The sequence below is a fragment of the Haliaeetus leucocephalus genome, unplaced genomic scaffold, assembly GCF_000737465.1.
Source record: "Haliaeetus leucocephalus isolate CR32 unplaced genomic scaffold, Haliaeetus_leucocephalus-4.0 Scaffold140, whole genome shotgun sequence".
In the NCBI taxonomy this organism is placed as follows: domain Eukaryota; kingdom Metazoa; phylum Chordata; class Aves; order Accipitriformes; family Accipitridae; genus Haliaeetus; species Haliaeetus leucocephalus.
The window spans coordinates 848,610-864,878 of record NW_010972576.1 but is presented as its reverse complement, the minus strand read 5'-3'; the positions used below and the strand labels follow the sequence as shown (position 1 = coordinate 864,878).

At 37.6% G+C, this 16,269-nt stretch overlaps 1 protein-coding gene across 1 annotated transcript in view; it reads left to right on the top strand.

Moving 5' to 3' along the window:
* TLL1 (tolloid-like 1) overlaps nucleotides 1-16,269 on the top strand; it is a 139,612-nt gene that overhangs the window by 96,494 nt on the left and 26,849 nt on the right. The window contains exons 10-14 of the mRNA XM_010586065.1: nucleotides 5,063-5,165; nucleotides 6,553-6,669; nucleotides 7,729-7,874; nucleotides 13,880-14,075; nucleotides 15,521-15,646. Coding sequence (XP_010584367.1) covers nucleotides 5,063-5,165; nucleotides 6,553-6,669; nucleotides 7,729-7,874; nucleotides 13,880-14,075; nucleotides 15,521-15,646 — 688 coding nt within the window. The remainder of the gene's footprint in view (nucleotides 1-5,062; nucleotides 5,166-6,552; nucleotides 6,670-7,728; nucleotides 7,875-13,879; nucleotides 14,076-15,520; nucleotides 15,647-16,269) is intronic.

Below are 16,269 nucleotides of genomic sequence, written 5' to 3'. Positions count from 1 at the left end.
GAGACAATGACATGACAACACCGAAGTAAAACCATCCTTTTCCCAACTCTATCCTGGCAACTAAGGTTTGGAAAAAGGCAAATTTCCAAACAGAAAATAGAAATCTGATGTTTCAGCTGTGTCATGGAAAATGGAAAACTTGTGGCTAGACTGGTGAGAGGCCTCCAGGCTCTACATAGCTGAGCCAATGGAGGAGGTATAGGTTGTGGCTTTCATAACTTGCTTCCAACAGAGACAGCTGGGTTTAGCTTAAGCAGCTGTGGAAGGTAGCCTGACCTTAATCGAGCTGTCTGCATCTCATCTGGGCAGAGAAAAAGGCTCCCCCTTGTGAACCCCTCTGCCTGCACAGCTGGGATGAGGTGGGCATGGGTGGAAAAGAACAAGGAGCTGCTGAGGGCAGTAGGGTTTTCAGGTATTATGGCTAGATACAAACAAAAATACCTACCTATGGTCTGATAATCTAAGATAAAAAAAAAAGAAGGTAAGAGTTTAGAAGGAATCTTAAGTGCAAAGTGGATGAGCGGAGAAGAACAAAAATTTGTAGTTGGTGAGGCCTCTTTATTTGAAGGACAAGTTCAAGAAACAGCCTGCAAAGGACAGACAGAATTGCTGTGTGAATGAGAGAATATACAGAACGTCCCTGCCATCCTGAGAGATAGATTCAAACTGCACTTGGAAATGTAATAAAAAAACGAAGCACGGGGAAGCGTATGGATGATTGTACTTTTAGCCAGATCTGCATATTTCTCATGGAGAATAACATGGTAAGTAGGTGGTTTTGGAATTCTGATAATATTTGTGCATTTAATTCTTCAGTACATGTTCCTGAAGGAGTGCCTGAATAGTAAAGTCCAAATGCCCTGTGGGTTAGACATGTGGGAAAGGGTGCACATAAGGTAGAAGAAGTTTGAGAGGTGTAGCGGTAGGCAAAAGCAAAGAGGTGAGTTGTGAGGTTCCCTTTCTGGGAAGGAATGGCACAGGAAGTCTGCATCCAGGAAATAAGACAGGGAAGTCGAAACAGGAGGTGCTGCAGTTAGACTAAAAGAAGCATGAGAGCATGCGGGTGGACAAAACCACAGTAACCTAGTGAATGCCAGCTGAGAGGATCAACTAATGCTTTGATGCATGCCATTTTTAGGTAAACAGTTCCATAGTCTGGAAACTGAGTAGTATGGCATTGAAGGTTTTATGTCAATTTTCTCAGTAACACTGGAAAGAAAACATTCTTCCTGTTTTGCAAAATTAAAAAAAAATAAAAAATAAAAAATGATTCTCCACCAAGGCCGTGGTGAAAAACTGGCAAGGGAGAAATGAGAGCTATCTGAAGAGAGATGTATCTTAATAGTTGGATTGAAGATAGAGGTTGTTAGGTAGAAACCTAGATTGAAGTGCTTGCTCTGCTGAGAGTGCATCCAAAGTGGGTGCTGTGCTTACTTGAATGATTCTAGTTGTCCCTCTGCTGTTGAAATTTGTTCTATTTAACCTGACTAGCCACATCCAAAATAAGAAAGGAGTTTTAAAGTCTAGATTACAGAACTTGCAGAGATATAGGGGATCTAGAATCAAATCTTGGATGTCTCAGAGTTGGAAGTTCAAATCCTTGGAGTTCAACAGTGGACTGTCTGGATGATTTGCTTACCTGCTTTAAAAAAAAAAACCAACAACCCTCCCCCCCCCCCCAACAAAACCAAACAAAAACCTCCCAAAAGACACAAGCAACACTCCTCCTTCCCCCTGCCCCCAATTCCCTACCTGCCTTAGCTGTAAAAGCACTGATTTGATTTATTTTCTATATAAAAACTGTATTGTTCTAATTTGCTGAATGATTAAATCAGTGAGCATTTCATTATCTTTTTAAATTCCATGCTTATGAACACTTTCCCTATCTACATAATACAAGATATTAATTGAAGCTGTTTTTTTCATTAGGACTTAATTTGCTTTTGTTTTTTTTAAAGTTCAGGGAAAGGGTATCTACATTGAAAAATAGTTTAAGGTATTAGAATATCTATTACTGCAAACCTTTCAGTATAAGGAACGTGTTTTCCTTAAATATATTCATTTCTACTGTAATTTCTGTTGCAACAAAAAGAAGGGATTGCACAGCAGTTGTGTCTGATTTCAGATTAGTCCGTTTTCATCTCTGAGCTCGGGAAGGAAGCCTACAATTGTCCTGGTTTCAGCTGGGATAGAGTTAACTGTCTTCCTAGTAGCTGGTACAGTGCTATGTTTTGAGTTCAGTATGTGAAGAATGTTGATAACACTGATGTTTTCAGTTGTTGCTCAGTAGTGTTTAGACTATAGTCAAGGATTTTTCAGCTTCTCATGCCCAGCCAGGGCACCTGACCCAAACTGGCCAACAATGTATTCCATACCATCTGACGTCCCATCTAGTTTAGGAACTGGGAAGGGGGGGCGGGGAATTGCGGCGCAGGGACAGGCTGGGTGTCGGTCGGCGGGTGGTGAGCAATTGCCCTGCGCATCATTTGTACATTCCAATCCTTTTATTACTACTGTTGTCATTTTATTAGTGTTATCATTATCATTATTAGTTTCTTCTTTTCTGTTCTATTAAACCGTTCTTATCTCAACCCAGGAGTTTTACTTCTTTTCCCGATTTTCTCCCCCATCCCACTGGATGGGGGGGAGTGAGTGAGCGGCTGCGTGGTGCTTAGTTGCTGGCTGGGGTTAAAGCATGACAACAATATAATTTGATGATTATTCATTGTTATAGGTCTTTATGATTCAAAGTGCCAATGGCAGCCTGGACATGAGTTAATATTACCTAAATACATTTCCAAAGTATCAAACTAACATCGAAGCAGATATTCTTTGCACATAGATCTGCGATTAAATTATTGCCTCCCTTTGTGGCCCTAAAATGACAGAAGGAAGGGGCCAAAAGAGAGAGGGTAGGCTATATTTGTTGCGTCTGCTACACTAAAAACATACCAAAGGTGCTTGCAGGATGCTCCCATGGAGAACACAGTGCTAGAGCAGACTGCTGTTTAAGCAATGCTTTTGCAGGTTTTGTGGATGCATTAGCAGCTTGTGGATATAAATGCTTGGCCGTACTCAACCATCAGAACAGGTATTAATTTATTCAGTGCTGTCCTGACGGTCCCTGGCATGCTTCATGTCCCATACCTTCATCCCACAAGGCTGTGGCTGCTGGCATAATGTGCCTCACTGTACAGGACTTCTGGCTGTTGGGTTTTATGTGTAGCCTTATAGATGTTTTCTGTTTCCCATGGCATCATGGTAGTAAAGGCGAAAGCTGAATAGAATCACCTGTGAGCTTGGTCTAGAACCCAAACGATCAGTAGTGTCAGCACTAGCGTATAGGGGAAGAAACAGCTTTTAAGATTAAGTCAGAAAGTTTCCCATTTTCCACTGAAAGCAAAAGAGATTTTTGAGAATGTAGTTGCTCGTATCAAGGTACTTAGTTATTTTTTGTGGAAAGTAAGTGAAAGCGAAGCCCCTGCTAGCCTAATATTAAGACACATAGTGTTTTGCTCTGAAAGTTTGTCTCCATTTTGCATTGTTTGGAGAAGAGTCTTACTGTGACACTCTACCACCTACACACCCAAACCGCTGAGCTTTATGTTATCTTTAAATTAGCTTCCCCCAATAGCTAATAGTTTTATCTTCTTAAAATCAAGCAGTCTGAAAAAGTTCCACCTTCCTGGTTTAATATTGTACTATGTTGTGGTTGGAGAGACACACGGTGCCTTCAGAGGAGGTGGAAGTAAACCCATCCCGTCTGACTATCTGGGCCCATTCTTCCAGTTATGGTGTTCTATTTCCTCCTTGCAGCTGGACTAAGGGTAAATTCCTCTCCTTTCAACCGACACAGCTGCTTCATAGGCTGCCATGGAGATATATTTTTGCAGTGTGAGGTATTCGCTACCGTGCAGCAATTCCTGTTTGCTTTATAATAGCAGGTTTTGATTGTGAATTCCTAGAGTCAAAGCTAAAAATAAAACCTCTTCTTTGCTCATATGTGAATAAAGAACATTTTCAGTTAGGTTGAAATATTTATTAATCTACACTGAGGAACTGATTTGGAAGAAGATGAATTCTTTTTCCAAATACACTTAAATCCAATGAAAGGCTATGAATTGGAAATTATTTATAATATAAATATGATTTTATAATATAAAATATGAATTATTTTAAATCTTGTTGTTTGGACTTATCCCTGAAATTGCAGGACAGGATGCTAGGACTGTCCCAGTCAGTCAGGGTCCAAACTGTAGCTATTGTGTCATCCTGTAATCGAGGATGAATCCTATTCCTGTGTTGAAAGTGTAAGTTTATGGCAGTTTAGGATTAATATTTTTAAACCAAAGTGGGATAATGTAATGGTCTAGGGTAGTCCTGATATTAAGTATTGAAAATATGCCTATGTATAGGTATGCTCAGTAAAATTGGGAGTCCAAGTTCGAAAGTTCCAGAAATGCATGGAACTCAAATTTCTGTATAAAAAGCTTTATTATAGTTTCATTAAGAGTCATTAAGGGACTGTGTACCACTTGTTTTAGTGATATTGCTTTCAGCATTACTGTCTACCATTGTCAATATTTAACTTGTCTGAAAGTAAATTGTTTTGTCAAAACAGTCGTAGGAGACACAAACCAAAATAAAACAACAATTTTTTATTTTTTTTTACAGCTATCAATGCTGATTATAGTCAGAATGTAATGGAAGAGGAATTGGCAGGAGAATTCTCAAATAACAAAATTATATTAGCACATTATTTTACCTTATTAGCATTCTCAAATTTTTATTTCTCAGTAAAAAGCTCCCTGTAAGCAATTAAATGTGAGTAGTCTGTCTTGAATCTGCTCAAATATGTAAGATTAAATAAAAAAAACTTTAACGTTCCCAAACAACTTTTACTTACTCTAAGAAATAATTGAGGAGAGGTTAATTAAATGTCTAAGTAGCTGGAATCCTGTTACAGGTGACAACTCTGGCTTCAGTTCTGCAGAATATTGTTGTGATCATTTTCTAGTATTAAACACATGTGATTTAATCAGGTGTTCTCCTCTGATTGCAGATTGTTTTAAACTTCACCACCATGGACCTTTACAAGAGCAGTCTCTGTTGGTACGACTACATTGAAGTAAGAGATGGCTACTGGAGAAAATCACCTCTGCTTGGTATGCAACTGTTGAATGCTGCACTGTCCATAGTTACCATACTCATTGAGTTCAGTGGACTTGCTTGATGTTGAACCCACAACAAACCTCTTGGTTTTTAGGTGCCCAGAATGTATCTAAACTTGGGGGTGGGAAAAAACTCTAAATGGCCTCAAATAAGTTGTTTGTTTGACTTCAAGCCTCAAGCCTTCCTTTCATTGCAGCTAGCTGTTATTCAGCCGCATGTGTGGAAAGATGAAAACTACAAAATGTGCAACTTTTTGCTTTGCTTATGAAATAGGAAGTTGCCATAGTTTTGTTCACAGAAATGGGGAAATAGTATACAGACAAATCTGTAGAGCATGTGATGGGAAATCCACAGAGCACATGATGAGCACATGCACTGTGGTTGAGAGCACCCACTGTAGAGTTGTGCTTATGAGCTCTGTTCCTGTACTTTTAAAATTATGAATAGAAGATTACTTCTATTTCTTCTTTGCACGTCCTTCCCTGCCCTTGCAGAGAAAAGACATGCAAAGCAATAATGAACTAAGTCTTAGAGTTGCAACTAATGCTCAGAAAGCTGCAGCCATCCTTTTCTTGAATCAGACAGAGGGTTGGTGGGGAGATTTCACACGCCATGATGATCTTCTCTGATTGAAACTGGGGATTTCAGAGCATAGGAAACATGAACACCTCCAACTTCTTGGGTCAGTTTTGTTGTTTTTAGAATGAAGACTAAAACTATTTGTTAGTGTCCTAACATCCTTAATTTAAAACCAGCAAAACAGAAAGGAAAGGAAGCAAATACAGAGGACAGATTTTTAACAGGAGTGCCTATTTTCTTGGCCTTACAAAGAACAGAAAGAGGAAACAATTAAGACCACCCAGTAATTATCCTTTTCTCCTGTTCCCTTCTCTATCACCTCGACAAACAGAAATTTCACCTATGTAGGCTGAATTCAAGAGGATAATATAGTCCAGGGTCATTTGGATGTTAGTTTTTAAATCTCTCTGGTCCTTAGATGCAATGAGCAGTATTATTACTGTGGCCTAGATTATGTTCCTCTCTTAAGATTAGTACTCACTTTCCCCTTCCAAAATGCCTGGGTTTGTATGTATAGAAGCAATCTATAACAATAATTTTTTTAATGGATTCCCCTAAGGTTTTATACTTAGACTTGTGAGCCTGACTGCCATGAAAAGAAGTACTGAAAGCTTTATAATAAAATCTTTGTGTATTAGGTCCTGATCTGCAGAAACACATGTGCTTAACCATAAGCGTGTGAATAGTTCCACTGAGTTGGTTATGCTACTCCTGTTTATAATGTTAAACACTTGTATAAATGTTTGCAGCGTTTGGCTTCAGAGGCGGCAGAAAATGCAGTTACTGGTTGCATGTTTTTAGGCAGGTTTTGTGGTGACAAACTGCCAGAAGTCCTCGCATCCTCTGACAGCAGGATGTGGATTGAGTTCCGCAGCAGCAGCAACTGGGTTGGGAAAGGTTTTGCAGCAATTTATGAAGGTAAGCCTCTTATAGCATTAAAAATGTCTTGATTATAGAGGAAAAATATTAACCGGATACCTTCTGCTATTAAAAAAAAAAAAGTCAGAAATAACCTGATATGAAATCGGTATTGTACTACTAAAAGAGACAGTAGGTGTTAACTGACTAGACAGGACATTTTGAAACTCTTCCCGTGATCAGATTTCAGATGACCTCTTTTCCAGGGATACCACTGATAATATTCATAAGCATTTTTTACCAGTTGTTTAATTAACCAAATGTGCATGTTCTTGTGCTTAGTGTGTGGAAAGATTTTTTTTTTTTTTTTTTTTGAGTACTTTCTGTTTTTTTTTCAGAAAAATCTGACTAAAGTTTTCCATATGCTCTGGGATTACTTAATAGAGACACTCCCACACACTGAGTATATTAGCAAGTCAACATTCACCTGTTTAAAATAGAGCCTCTTTTCTTAAATATTGAATCTATGGTAGTAAACTGTATGATATAGTTGATATTCACAGATCTTTACATGATTACCAGTATGGACCTTTGAAAAGTGCATTTACTTTTCATGAAAATATTTTTTTATTTATATTAGCTGTTTCTTCAAATTCAGTGTAAGCTTGAAGTGATAAACGGTAGATTAAAATGCATAGGTCATTATAAAATATGAGATTTTTCTCTCTCATTTGTCTCTTTCTAAAGGTTAGTAAATATTAATGAAGAATGTTTATTAAATATATTTCAAAGGTAAAAAAATGTAAAATTAGATTATTTTGACCCTTTAAATATATTCTGTAAAATGTCTAAATTCAGATTATCTATGATTCCAAAGTCTTCCTGAACATTGTAGACTTGTTTAGAGCTGCTAGAAATGCTGAATTATATTCTCTAACTGAAATATGTGTAGTGGTTTAAATGGATTGTGTTTTCAATAATTTGTCCTTGGTAGACTTTTTAAGTTTTCTTCAGAATAATCTTATCATTAGTTTTAAAAAGGGAAGCATAAAATGTCAGTTTGGGCATGGGGAATAGAAAACGTCATTACTGACAATAAGAATTTTATGCTTTTATCAGCTATCTGTGGCGGTGAAATCCACAAAAATGAAGGCCAGATCCAGTCTCCCAATTATCCTGATGACTACAGACCAATGAAGGAATGTGTGTGGAAAATAACAGTGTCAGAAAGCTACAATGTAGGATTAACCTTTCAAGCATTTGAGGTAAAGCCTTTTAACTGATCTCAGAAAAGCATCTAGTGGATAAGTGACAGTGACATTTAAGGGAATCCTCATTAAACCTGTGCATGAATTTAAGAATTCTCTATGAAAAGTAAGCTCCAGAATCCAATTCTACTCTCCATGAAACCTTTCTTTCTGCAAATATTTCCAAGAAGATTAAAGGTTTTTCATGTCTTTTTATGCTATTTGAAGTAGAACATTTAACGTACTGGCAATAGTCACAGGTTTAGCAAATACATAATCCAGTTCAGCAAGGCTGCTTTAATATTCTGTTAAATAATTGGGATTTTTTACCTTTGCTAAATCTTATTGTTAAAAAGGAATGTCTATCTGGAAAGAAACCACTGTGGGTTTTGGCTTCCGTTTTGAGAAGAAAGGGGAAAAAAAAAAGCCTACTTAAATTCAGTTTACAAACCTTTATTTAGAGAAGGAAACCTATATTTAGAGAGGGAAGAAAAAACCCATGGTGAGTCATACTTGCATGTCTTTAGTGTACATCACTTTGTGTATAAATTTGCTAAACAGCAGTAAACTACTGTGTAGCAAAGAAAAATAATATTTCATATGTCTTTTTATGCATACTGATACACTGGCTTGAAGCTTGTAGATAAATTTAGTAACATAGTTTGAGTTCATTTATTTTATTTGAATATGCTTCAACAGTAATGATGCGAACGCTTTTTTAAAATCTAAACTTTTTGGCTTTATGGTGCACATAAATATAAACACAGCTATAGTAAATACAGATATAACTTTTAACCTGTAATTTTAGTCTTACTGACAGACTTCATAGGTATGGCACATTTTTGCTATGACTGGTGAAAGGTCTGAGTATGAGATAACAAGGGCTTGGGACTTTATCAGCAATTATGAATATAAACAACAGACTTTTAATAATTTCACAGATTCTACTCCATTTTCCCTTTTTCATATCCTGAATTAATGTTGGGTCTAGTGCAGACGAGATCAGCTCTCCCTGCCCAAAGAGTTTTCCAATACTATTCAGACTCTGCATGGCCTGGCTCAAGACTACTTAACTGAGTGTGTCAGTCTCTCTTTTTAAGCACTGTTGAAAATGAACAATGTTTTCAGTAACTTTATATAATTTACTGACTAGATATGAAGCTTTTCTAGTCTGCCATTGGTGCTTGGTATTTTTTAGTGTGATCCCTAGAGAAATGGCACTATGCCTCTGCATAAGAGAGTTGCCAGAGTGTTTGATCTCCATGCAGATGCTCAGCGTTGGTTTAGACGCACAGTACATTATTGCTTGAATTGACCCCAGTTCAATATCACCTCTGGGAGAATCAAACTTCCATCTCTTCTTATCTTCCAGGACCTTTTTCTAATCACCAAATTATGGACTATTTGCAAGGCTGAAGATGACATGTTCATGCCCCACCATATAGAAAACGATTAGAAGCAAAGGAGCAGCAAATGAGAGCACAATTTAGTAGGCTAGTGGTTAAGGCTGTAAGAAGAAATGTCCATTTTTTTTCCCCCAGACTATTTAGTGTTATGGCACTCTCTAGAGGTGAAACACGTGGACTGACACCTCATAAGAAGAAAGAGGAAATTGAGCAGAAGCATAGTTGAGTGCTAGTCTCAAATTAGTGCCTCTGCGAGATGTGTTTTGAAAGAAAAAAAAAAATAAATCCAACAGTAGGGACTTGAAAGGTACATACTTTTCCAGGGAGAGTCTGAGCTGTGATTCCAGAGTGGCAAGATGCCCTTGAGCACCAAATGAGGTGCCCCAGAAAGGCACAAAACTTCTGTTATATCTGTCTTCGCAGCGTTTCTTACTGGCTCGTCCACAGGGCTCCCCACTGAGAGTGAGAGTTGCTTTGGAAACCGCTCTCAAGTGCCTTGCCTAGACATTCACCATTGGGTCTGATTTCCATTTCAGGTCCAAGCGCCTGAACGTAGGTGTTCTGTTTTTTGGTACGAAGTCCCTCTCTGGACTGAATCCTTGGTGCACTGCCCAGTAAAACAAGAAGTTGTTTAAGAATCATAGTTCTTTGTGCCAGCTGAGATCAAAAAAAGTAAATGTCAGGCCAAAGAGTTATTGCAGCGTGTTTGTGAGAAAATTACTTCTCTGTCGTTTGAAAGGTACAGTTAAGTAAGAGGAATTCTCATTATCCATATGTAATGCTAGAAAAAATAACTGTATAAATAACCTTTGCTTTGAAATGAAAGCACTAGGGAAGCTGAGAATTTCAAACTGTATCAATGAGTCATCTTGTTTTGCCTGCTGTGGGCAGTGCATTTTCCACTGAGTGTGGGATTACCCTTTCTTATTTGGCTGCCTGATGATGGGCAGCCACACTTTCCAGTATCTAGATGGCAGCAGGAAAGTTGGGACTGGTAACTCCATCTTTTTGTTTCATTGTTATAACCACCTTTATTATATTGTTCTTTGAAAATTAGCAGTCCTTGTATTTATTTTTTTTTTAAAGAACTTCTGTTGGCACACGGTCTCACCAGCTAAGACAATCCAGAGAGTTTGTAGAGCTGAGCCATATCAATCTTCCTCATTTGAGTGGCCCTCTTAATCTTTTTGCAGATAGTGTTCATTTAAATTATTTTTATGTAAGTCAGGGAATAAAATTTATCTGATCTTCTGATTCCACTAGGCATATATCCCACCTTTTATGACTGAAGTCTGTGACCTGAGTCAGATATGTTTACCTGTACTGGAATTTGACTCCATCAACAAATAAATTAACAATGACAAGAAGTAACTGGAAGTTTTCTCCTGAAATATCATGCCTCCCAGATTTGCTCTTCAAATCCTCTTCTCTTCCTTTTTTTTTTTTTTTTTTTAATATATATATTTTTTCTGTTGGGGGAGTGCTACAAAACAAAGGTAGTCTGGAATTTTTAACCAAACATATTTTAGTCTAAAGTAATTGTTATTTTCAAAACTGAAACAACATACAAGGAATTTTCTTTTGAGAATGGATGTTGAGAATGTCTCTGGCTTTCCATTTCACCAGGAGATTTCTTAGTGTTTTCCTGTCCTTATGTACCTGTCTTAGGAATTTTTCTGGCATTTTCTCAACGTAGTTCTCTAACGCCACTCAAACCCTGTGTTTGCTCCAAGGCCTTCAGGAGCTGATAGTATCTTTCATTCTCCTATAAGCAATACATTTTTCTGTAAAACCTATTTATTTATGCTTTTTTACATTTGCTAACATTTTGCATATTTCTCCTCATCCACATGTAATATCAATCTTGTGAAATTTTAATGCTCCAGTAAATAAGGTTTGCAGAATCAGCCCAGTTACAACTAGACTCACTGGAAGTCCTTTCATTAACTTGAGGAGATTTTCTACACTTGTAGTAGGAAGAATAAGAACTATTGCAAGTGTAATAGATCTTTGTATGGCAGTGTTCCCAGATGGTAGTACCACGACATCTTAAAACCTGAGGTACAGATAAGCAAAGCACATTTTATGCTAGTTCTTTTTCATTGGTTACCAAGCACCTTAACACCGGTTACCATTTCTCAAAAACACAATATTTATCTGTTAGTTTATATATAGGTGTAACAATTTAATCACTTAATATAATAATATTGATAATAATAATGGCATCACTCGCAGTAGTAGTACACTAAAAATAAATCAATATGGTAGAATGACCACCTTTCGAATTGTTTTATTGAAAATCAATAGCACTTTATAAGTTGTTTGGTCTTTATAGTCTTAGGAAGTTTAGCAACTTACTGCGAAACAAAATGTATTTTTAGCTGTTGTCTTCTGCCAAAAATAGAGTGATTCTCAGAAAAGAAACTAACAATTCACCTCAAAGGGAATTTGGTACGTGTAACTCAGAGCTGCACGTGGCCTGTGAAAAATCATAATTTCCACATTGCCCCATAGAACATGGAAATGTGGAAAAAACAGATGTTAATTAAAAGTCTTAAGTAGTGAAATGACCACAGACATGTGTGGGGAAAATACACAATTTCTTCATTGATATTAGTAGGCTTTGGACCACGTCACTTTTTTCTACATCAAAGTGCAATATGATTTTTACTGAGATGACAAGGCAGACTTTGTTTCAGATTGGAATATGATTTCATGTGTTTAAACTTTATTATTTAGATTAATGAAAATTTGGACTCATTAATACAATGTCAAAAATATATCAGCGCTCAGGTAGACATATGTCTGACCACATTAGTTGCAAACATACACTTGCCCTTGAAGTCAACAATAGGTGGTTGCATCCCAGATCTTCATGGCTTTTCTCACTCATTTCCCAAACTTTGGCCCAAAGCAATTCCTCAGCAAGCAGCTAAGAAATTACAGTAAATGGCAATATGGATTGTGCCAGAGAAGTGAGTGGGAGAAAATTACGTATGTAAATGCTTGAAGAATTGGAAAGTTGGAAAGAAGACAGACAAATTTTGTGTGTGCCATATTTTGATGCCATTAAAATGAAATAAAATCAAACAGTCCCTTCCCCCAATTTTCCCTCTTACTTAAAAGAAGCAGAAATCCTAATGTGCTAAATGAAAGCTCCTTAGTCTGTGGTGGTTACTGAGCTTAGTGTTGGTCATAATGCACAATTAGAGCAGAGTGCCAGCAGCCACTTGTATTAACTGTGCAGCTTATGGGCAAGAAAAACTCTGTCTGGAGATAAGATGTGGATTTTTCTAGGTTTGGTTTGGCTTTGACTTGTCATTTTAACAGAATTTGGATGTGCTGAATTAAATTTGAGGCTTCTCCAACCCCTTCACCCTGACTGTGGTCCCATCCCCCCCGCCCCCCCAAACCTACCTCATGATTCAACCACTTAGTTGAACAATAGCTTTCTTAGTGGAATTATTTTTGAATGCTTGGATTTAGTTAATTCTTTTGTAACTAAGATGCTATATTGCTTGAGTAATGTGAAGTAGTCCTGCAGTAAAATGACCCAGATAAGAGGGCTTTTCATTCTGTTAGGAAAGATACTCTCTCAATAAAGACAGGCATCATAAATTATCTAGGCTCAGGATAGGATCATATTTGGGCTGCTACTGCTTTCTTCTTTCGTGCAGTTCCCACTCTGATTCTCCAAATACTATTATGTAAAGAGCACAAGGCTTGCTACCCAAGTAGAAATGCACACATGTCCTCTCACATATTAGTCTATGTTTGGATGTCATCCAGCAGGACGTTTAAATGAGAGGGACATTTTCAGTTGTTCTAGTTTCAGTAAGTTTCTCCGTCAGTATGGCAACTATTCACTCATTGATCCAGAAAGTCAAAAGAAGACAGCTGAAATTAGGAATTGTGCAACAGAAGCCAGGCACGTCAGCTGCAGAAAAATAATGATGATTTTTTTTGGTCATCTGTTCTATTGGGTACTTAAGAGCTGATAATTTTAGAAGTGTGTTTGGATCTAATTCCACAGATGCCCCAAACTCTTAATGCACTGTAATTTTTTACAGTTACCCTGCAACATCAGTGGGTAGTGATGAAGATAAAATTTTGCACTGTGTTGAGGATAAAGGAAGAAGATAATAAATTGATCACCACCTGAAATAGCACAGGTTGATAGTGTCTAAAAAATCTTATTCATATTAATCAAAATTGAGCTTTTTAATATTTCAAAACCAACTAATATTTCTGACCTGTTTAGTTGTTGAACCATTAATCTTGTATACTTAAGTGTACATGAGAAAACAGGACTCTACTTGGGCTCAGAGGAGGAATTTGACAGAACATTAGGAAGCTTAGAGGTGAGCGTGTCTTTTTAGTTACTTTTTTCCAGTTAGACTGTTGTGTCCCGTGTAACATCTTAACAATTTTTTCTTGTAGAAAACAAGTTTAGTTAAAAACAGTCCAGTGATGCTTGTCCATCTTCCTGATGTTTGAACCCTAAACAGAGAACCCTAAACTTAACTTTGAAAAATTTATCTTCTGTTTATTATCTGATTGATATTTGATATTTATGGTGAAGTTCAAATAGGTCACTTTAAAAATAATTTTTTACAGATTGAAAGACATGATAACTGTGCATATGACTACTTGGAAATTCGAGATGGAACAAATGAGAACAGTCCTTTAATTGGTCACTTTTGTGGCTATGACAAGCCAGAAGACATTAGATCTACCTCTAATACCCTGTGGATGAAGTTTGTCTCTGATGGAACTGTTAACAAAGCAGGGTTTGCAGCTAACTTTTTTAAAGGTAAATGTTAAAGCATATTTTGGGAGCTGTGAACTGCTTATCACTTTTTTTGTACTAGAAAAATTATGACAGAATATTAAAAATATTTCTCAACCTATTTTTACTAATATCACTTCTGTACTGTCTCCAGCATATTTTTTACCTTGGCATACAACTTTATCAAAACAAAACAGTAGAGGTATTTGTATCTCCTTGTAAAGTATGTCCAAAGAATGAAGGAACATATTAAGTGCAACTTCCTACTCTCTTCAGGTTCAAATAATCAGCTTAGTTCTGAAACACCTTTGAAACATATCTAATCTTGTTAAAAAAATGGCTTTTTTGACATTGTGTTAACAAATATTAAGTTAAATATTATAATCACAAATGGATCTTTTCTGTTAAGGTGTTTTTCTTTTGTCTAAATGTTGTGGTTTTTCTAACCTGTTTGTTGCATTAGGCTGCTTTATCAATTTTATTACTTTCTCTGAGCAAGGAAAAAAACCCAAACCAGCTGAGAAATTATAGTGACCAACGGCCTCACAGTCTTCCTCCAGTTTTAGGGTGCGTGCGTGTGTGTGTGTGTGTGTGTGATACAACTGCAGCTACGCCTGCAGCATTTGGTGCGTGGGGAGTGTGTAATTCCTACCCTGTGCTGCCCAAGGCACAGTGAAAGCCACTAGCAGTGGTGTGGCCATGGTGACACCTGAAATACAGGTCAGGCCACCAGGAGAACCTTTTTGCTCTTTTGAAAAGCCAGAAGCTGGGGCTTTTCTTACTCTAACTGTTAGTTTTCACTGTAGACAATCACAACCTTGAAGGCTGTAGACATGAGAGTGGGAGCTCGTTTATTCCTAAGAAATTACTTGTCCTCCTGTAAGGAAACAAAATTTCAATGTCTGACGAATATTTTAACAATGAATCTCGTGGGTATACTTCAGAGCTGGTAGAGATAACACATTATTCCTTTCCCTCCCCCATCCCTGATGCATCTTGTTCCCTTTAATATCAGTAGAATGAAAACCTGGGATTTGGGGATTCTGTTAATCTGTTTTTGAGTATGAATTCGGGATAATGCACAAATTGATTCCGTGGGAGATAAAGTGCCCTTCAAGTGACCCTGCTGTGGATTTTCAATCTTTCTTTCAATACTTTATACAACCTTTAGATTCTGGCTGCCTGAATTATTGTATGCTGCCCACAAAGTGCTTATAAATTAGGTCTGCAGCTGTCAGTAGGTATTGTTGTAAAAAAACCCACCCAAACCCCACAAAGGACAAATTTTTATTTTCTCCATTGCAGGTCTCTTTAGCATTTGAAAATCCTCTAGTCAGCAACCACAGTGTATTATGTAGTGTACCTTATAATAGCATGCATACAGCTTTCTGGGTTAATATCGATCCAGCAATTACAGCTGAGGAAGGTAATTATTTAACACATTTTTGCATTCTTCCCTGTCTTGGCAGAGGAAGATGAATGTGCCAAACCTGACAATGGTGGCTGTGAGCAGCGCTGTGTAAATACTCTGGGCAGTTACCAGTGCGCCTGTGATCCTGGCTATGAACTTGGTCCTGACAAAAAGAGTTGTGAAGGTACAGTGCGTTGCTGTGTTATGGGCTCTTAAAGCTCACAGAGTGCCATCGCTTGAATGAAATGCTACATCTTTCATATGCTCTGTCCTAGCAGTGCGAGATCTGTGGAACCCAACCTGGAAAACCAGTGCTCCCTTTTAAGTAGTGGTGCCAGAGTAATGTCTGTCCACAGCAGTCATGTTCATCCGATGTCTGTCACTAATTTAGCTTTACAGGTTTTGCTGTTAGTCGATCGGGAATGATGCAAAGCAGGACTTCGTACCTTCCCAAACCACTTCTTACGTTATTCATACTCATTAAAGTCAAGTCTCCCACCATGCATAGGGAGACAATTATCAGCAGCGCAATGTGCCACTGTCTCAGAATTGCAGTATTTAACTCTTACCACCTCTGGCTGGGGTGTGCCTGGGAAGCTGGCAGGTTTGAAGAGCAGGATCCTTTATTCTAGCTGAAAGCTCAGAGAAATCCTCCCCACTCCCAGTCCGATTGTGGACTTTTCTTGCTGGAAACAAATTCTACTTTCCAGGGTGAGAAAAGTGTGTTCAAATAATCATTTGGAGAAATAAAAACCTGATAAGTGGAAGCCTTTGTAAACATAGCATTGGACTGAGATAAGCTTTTGT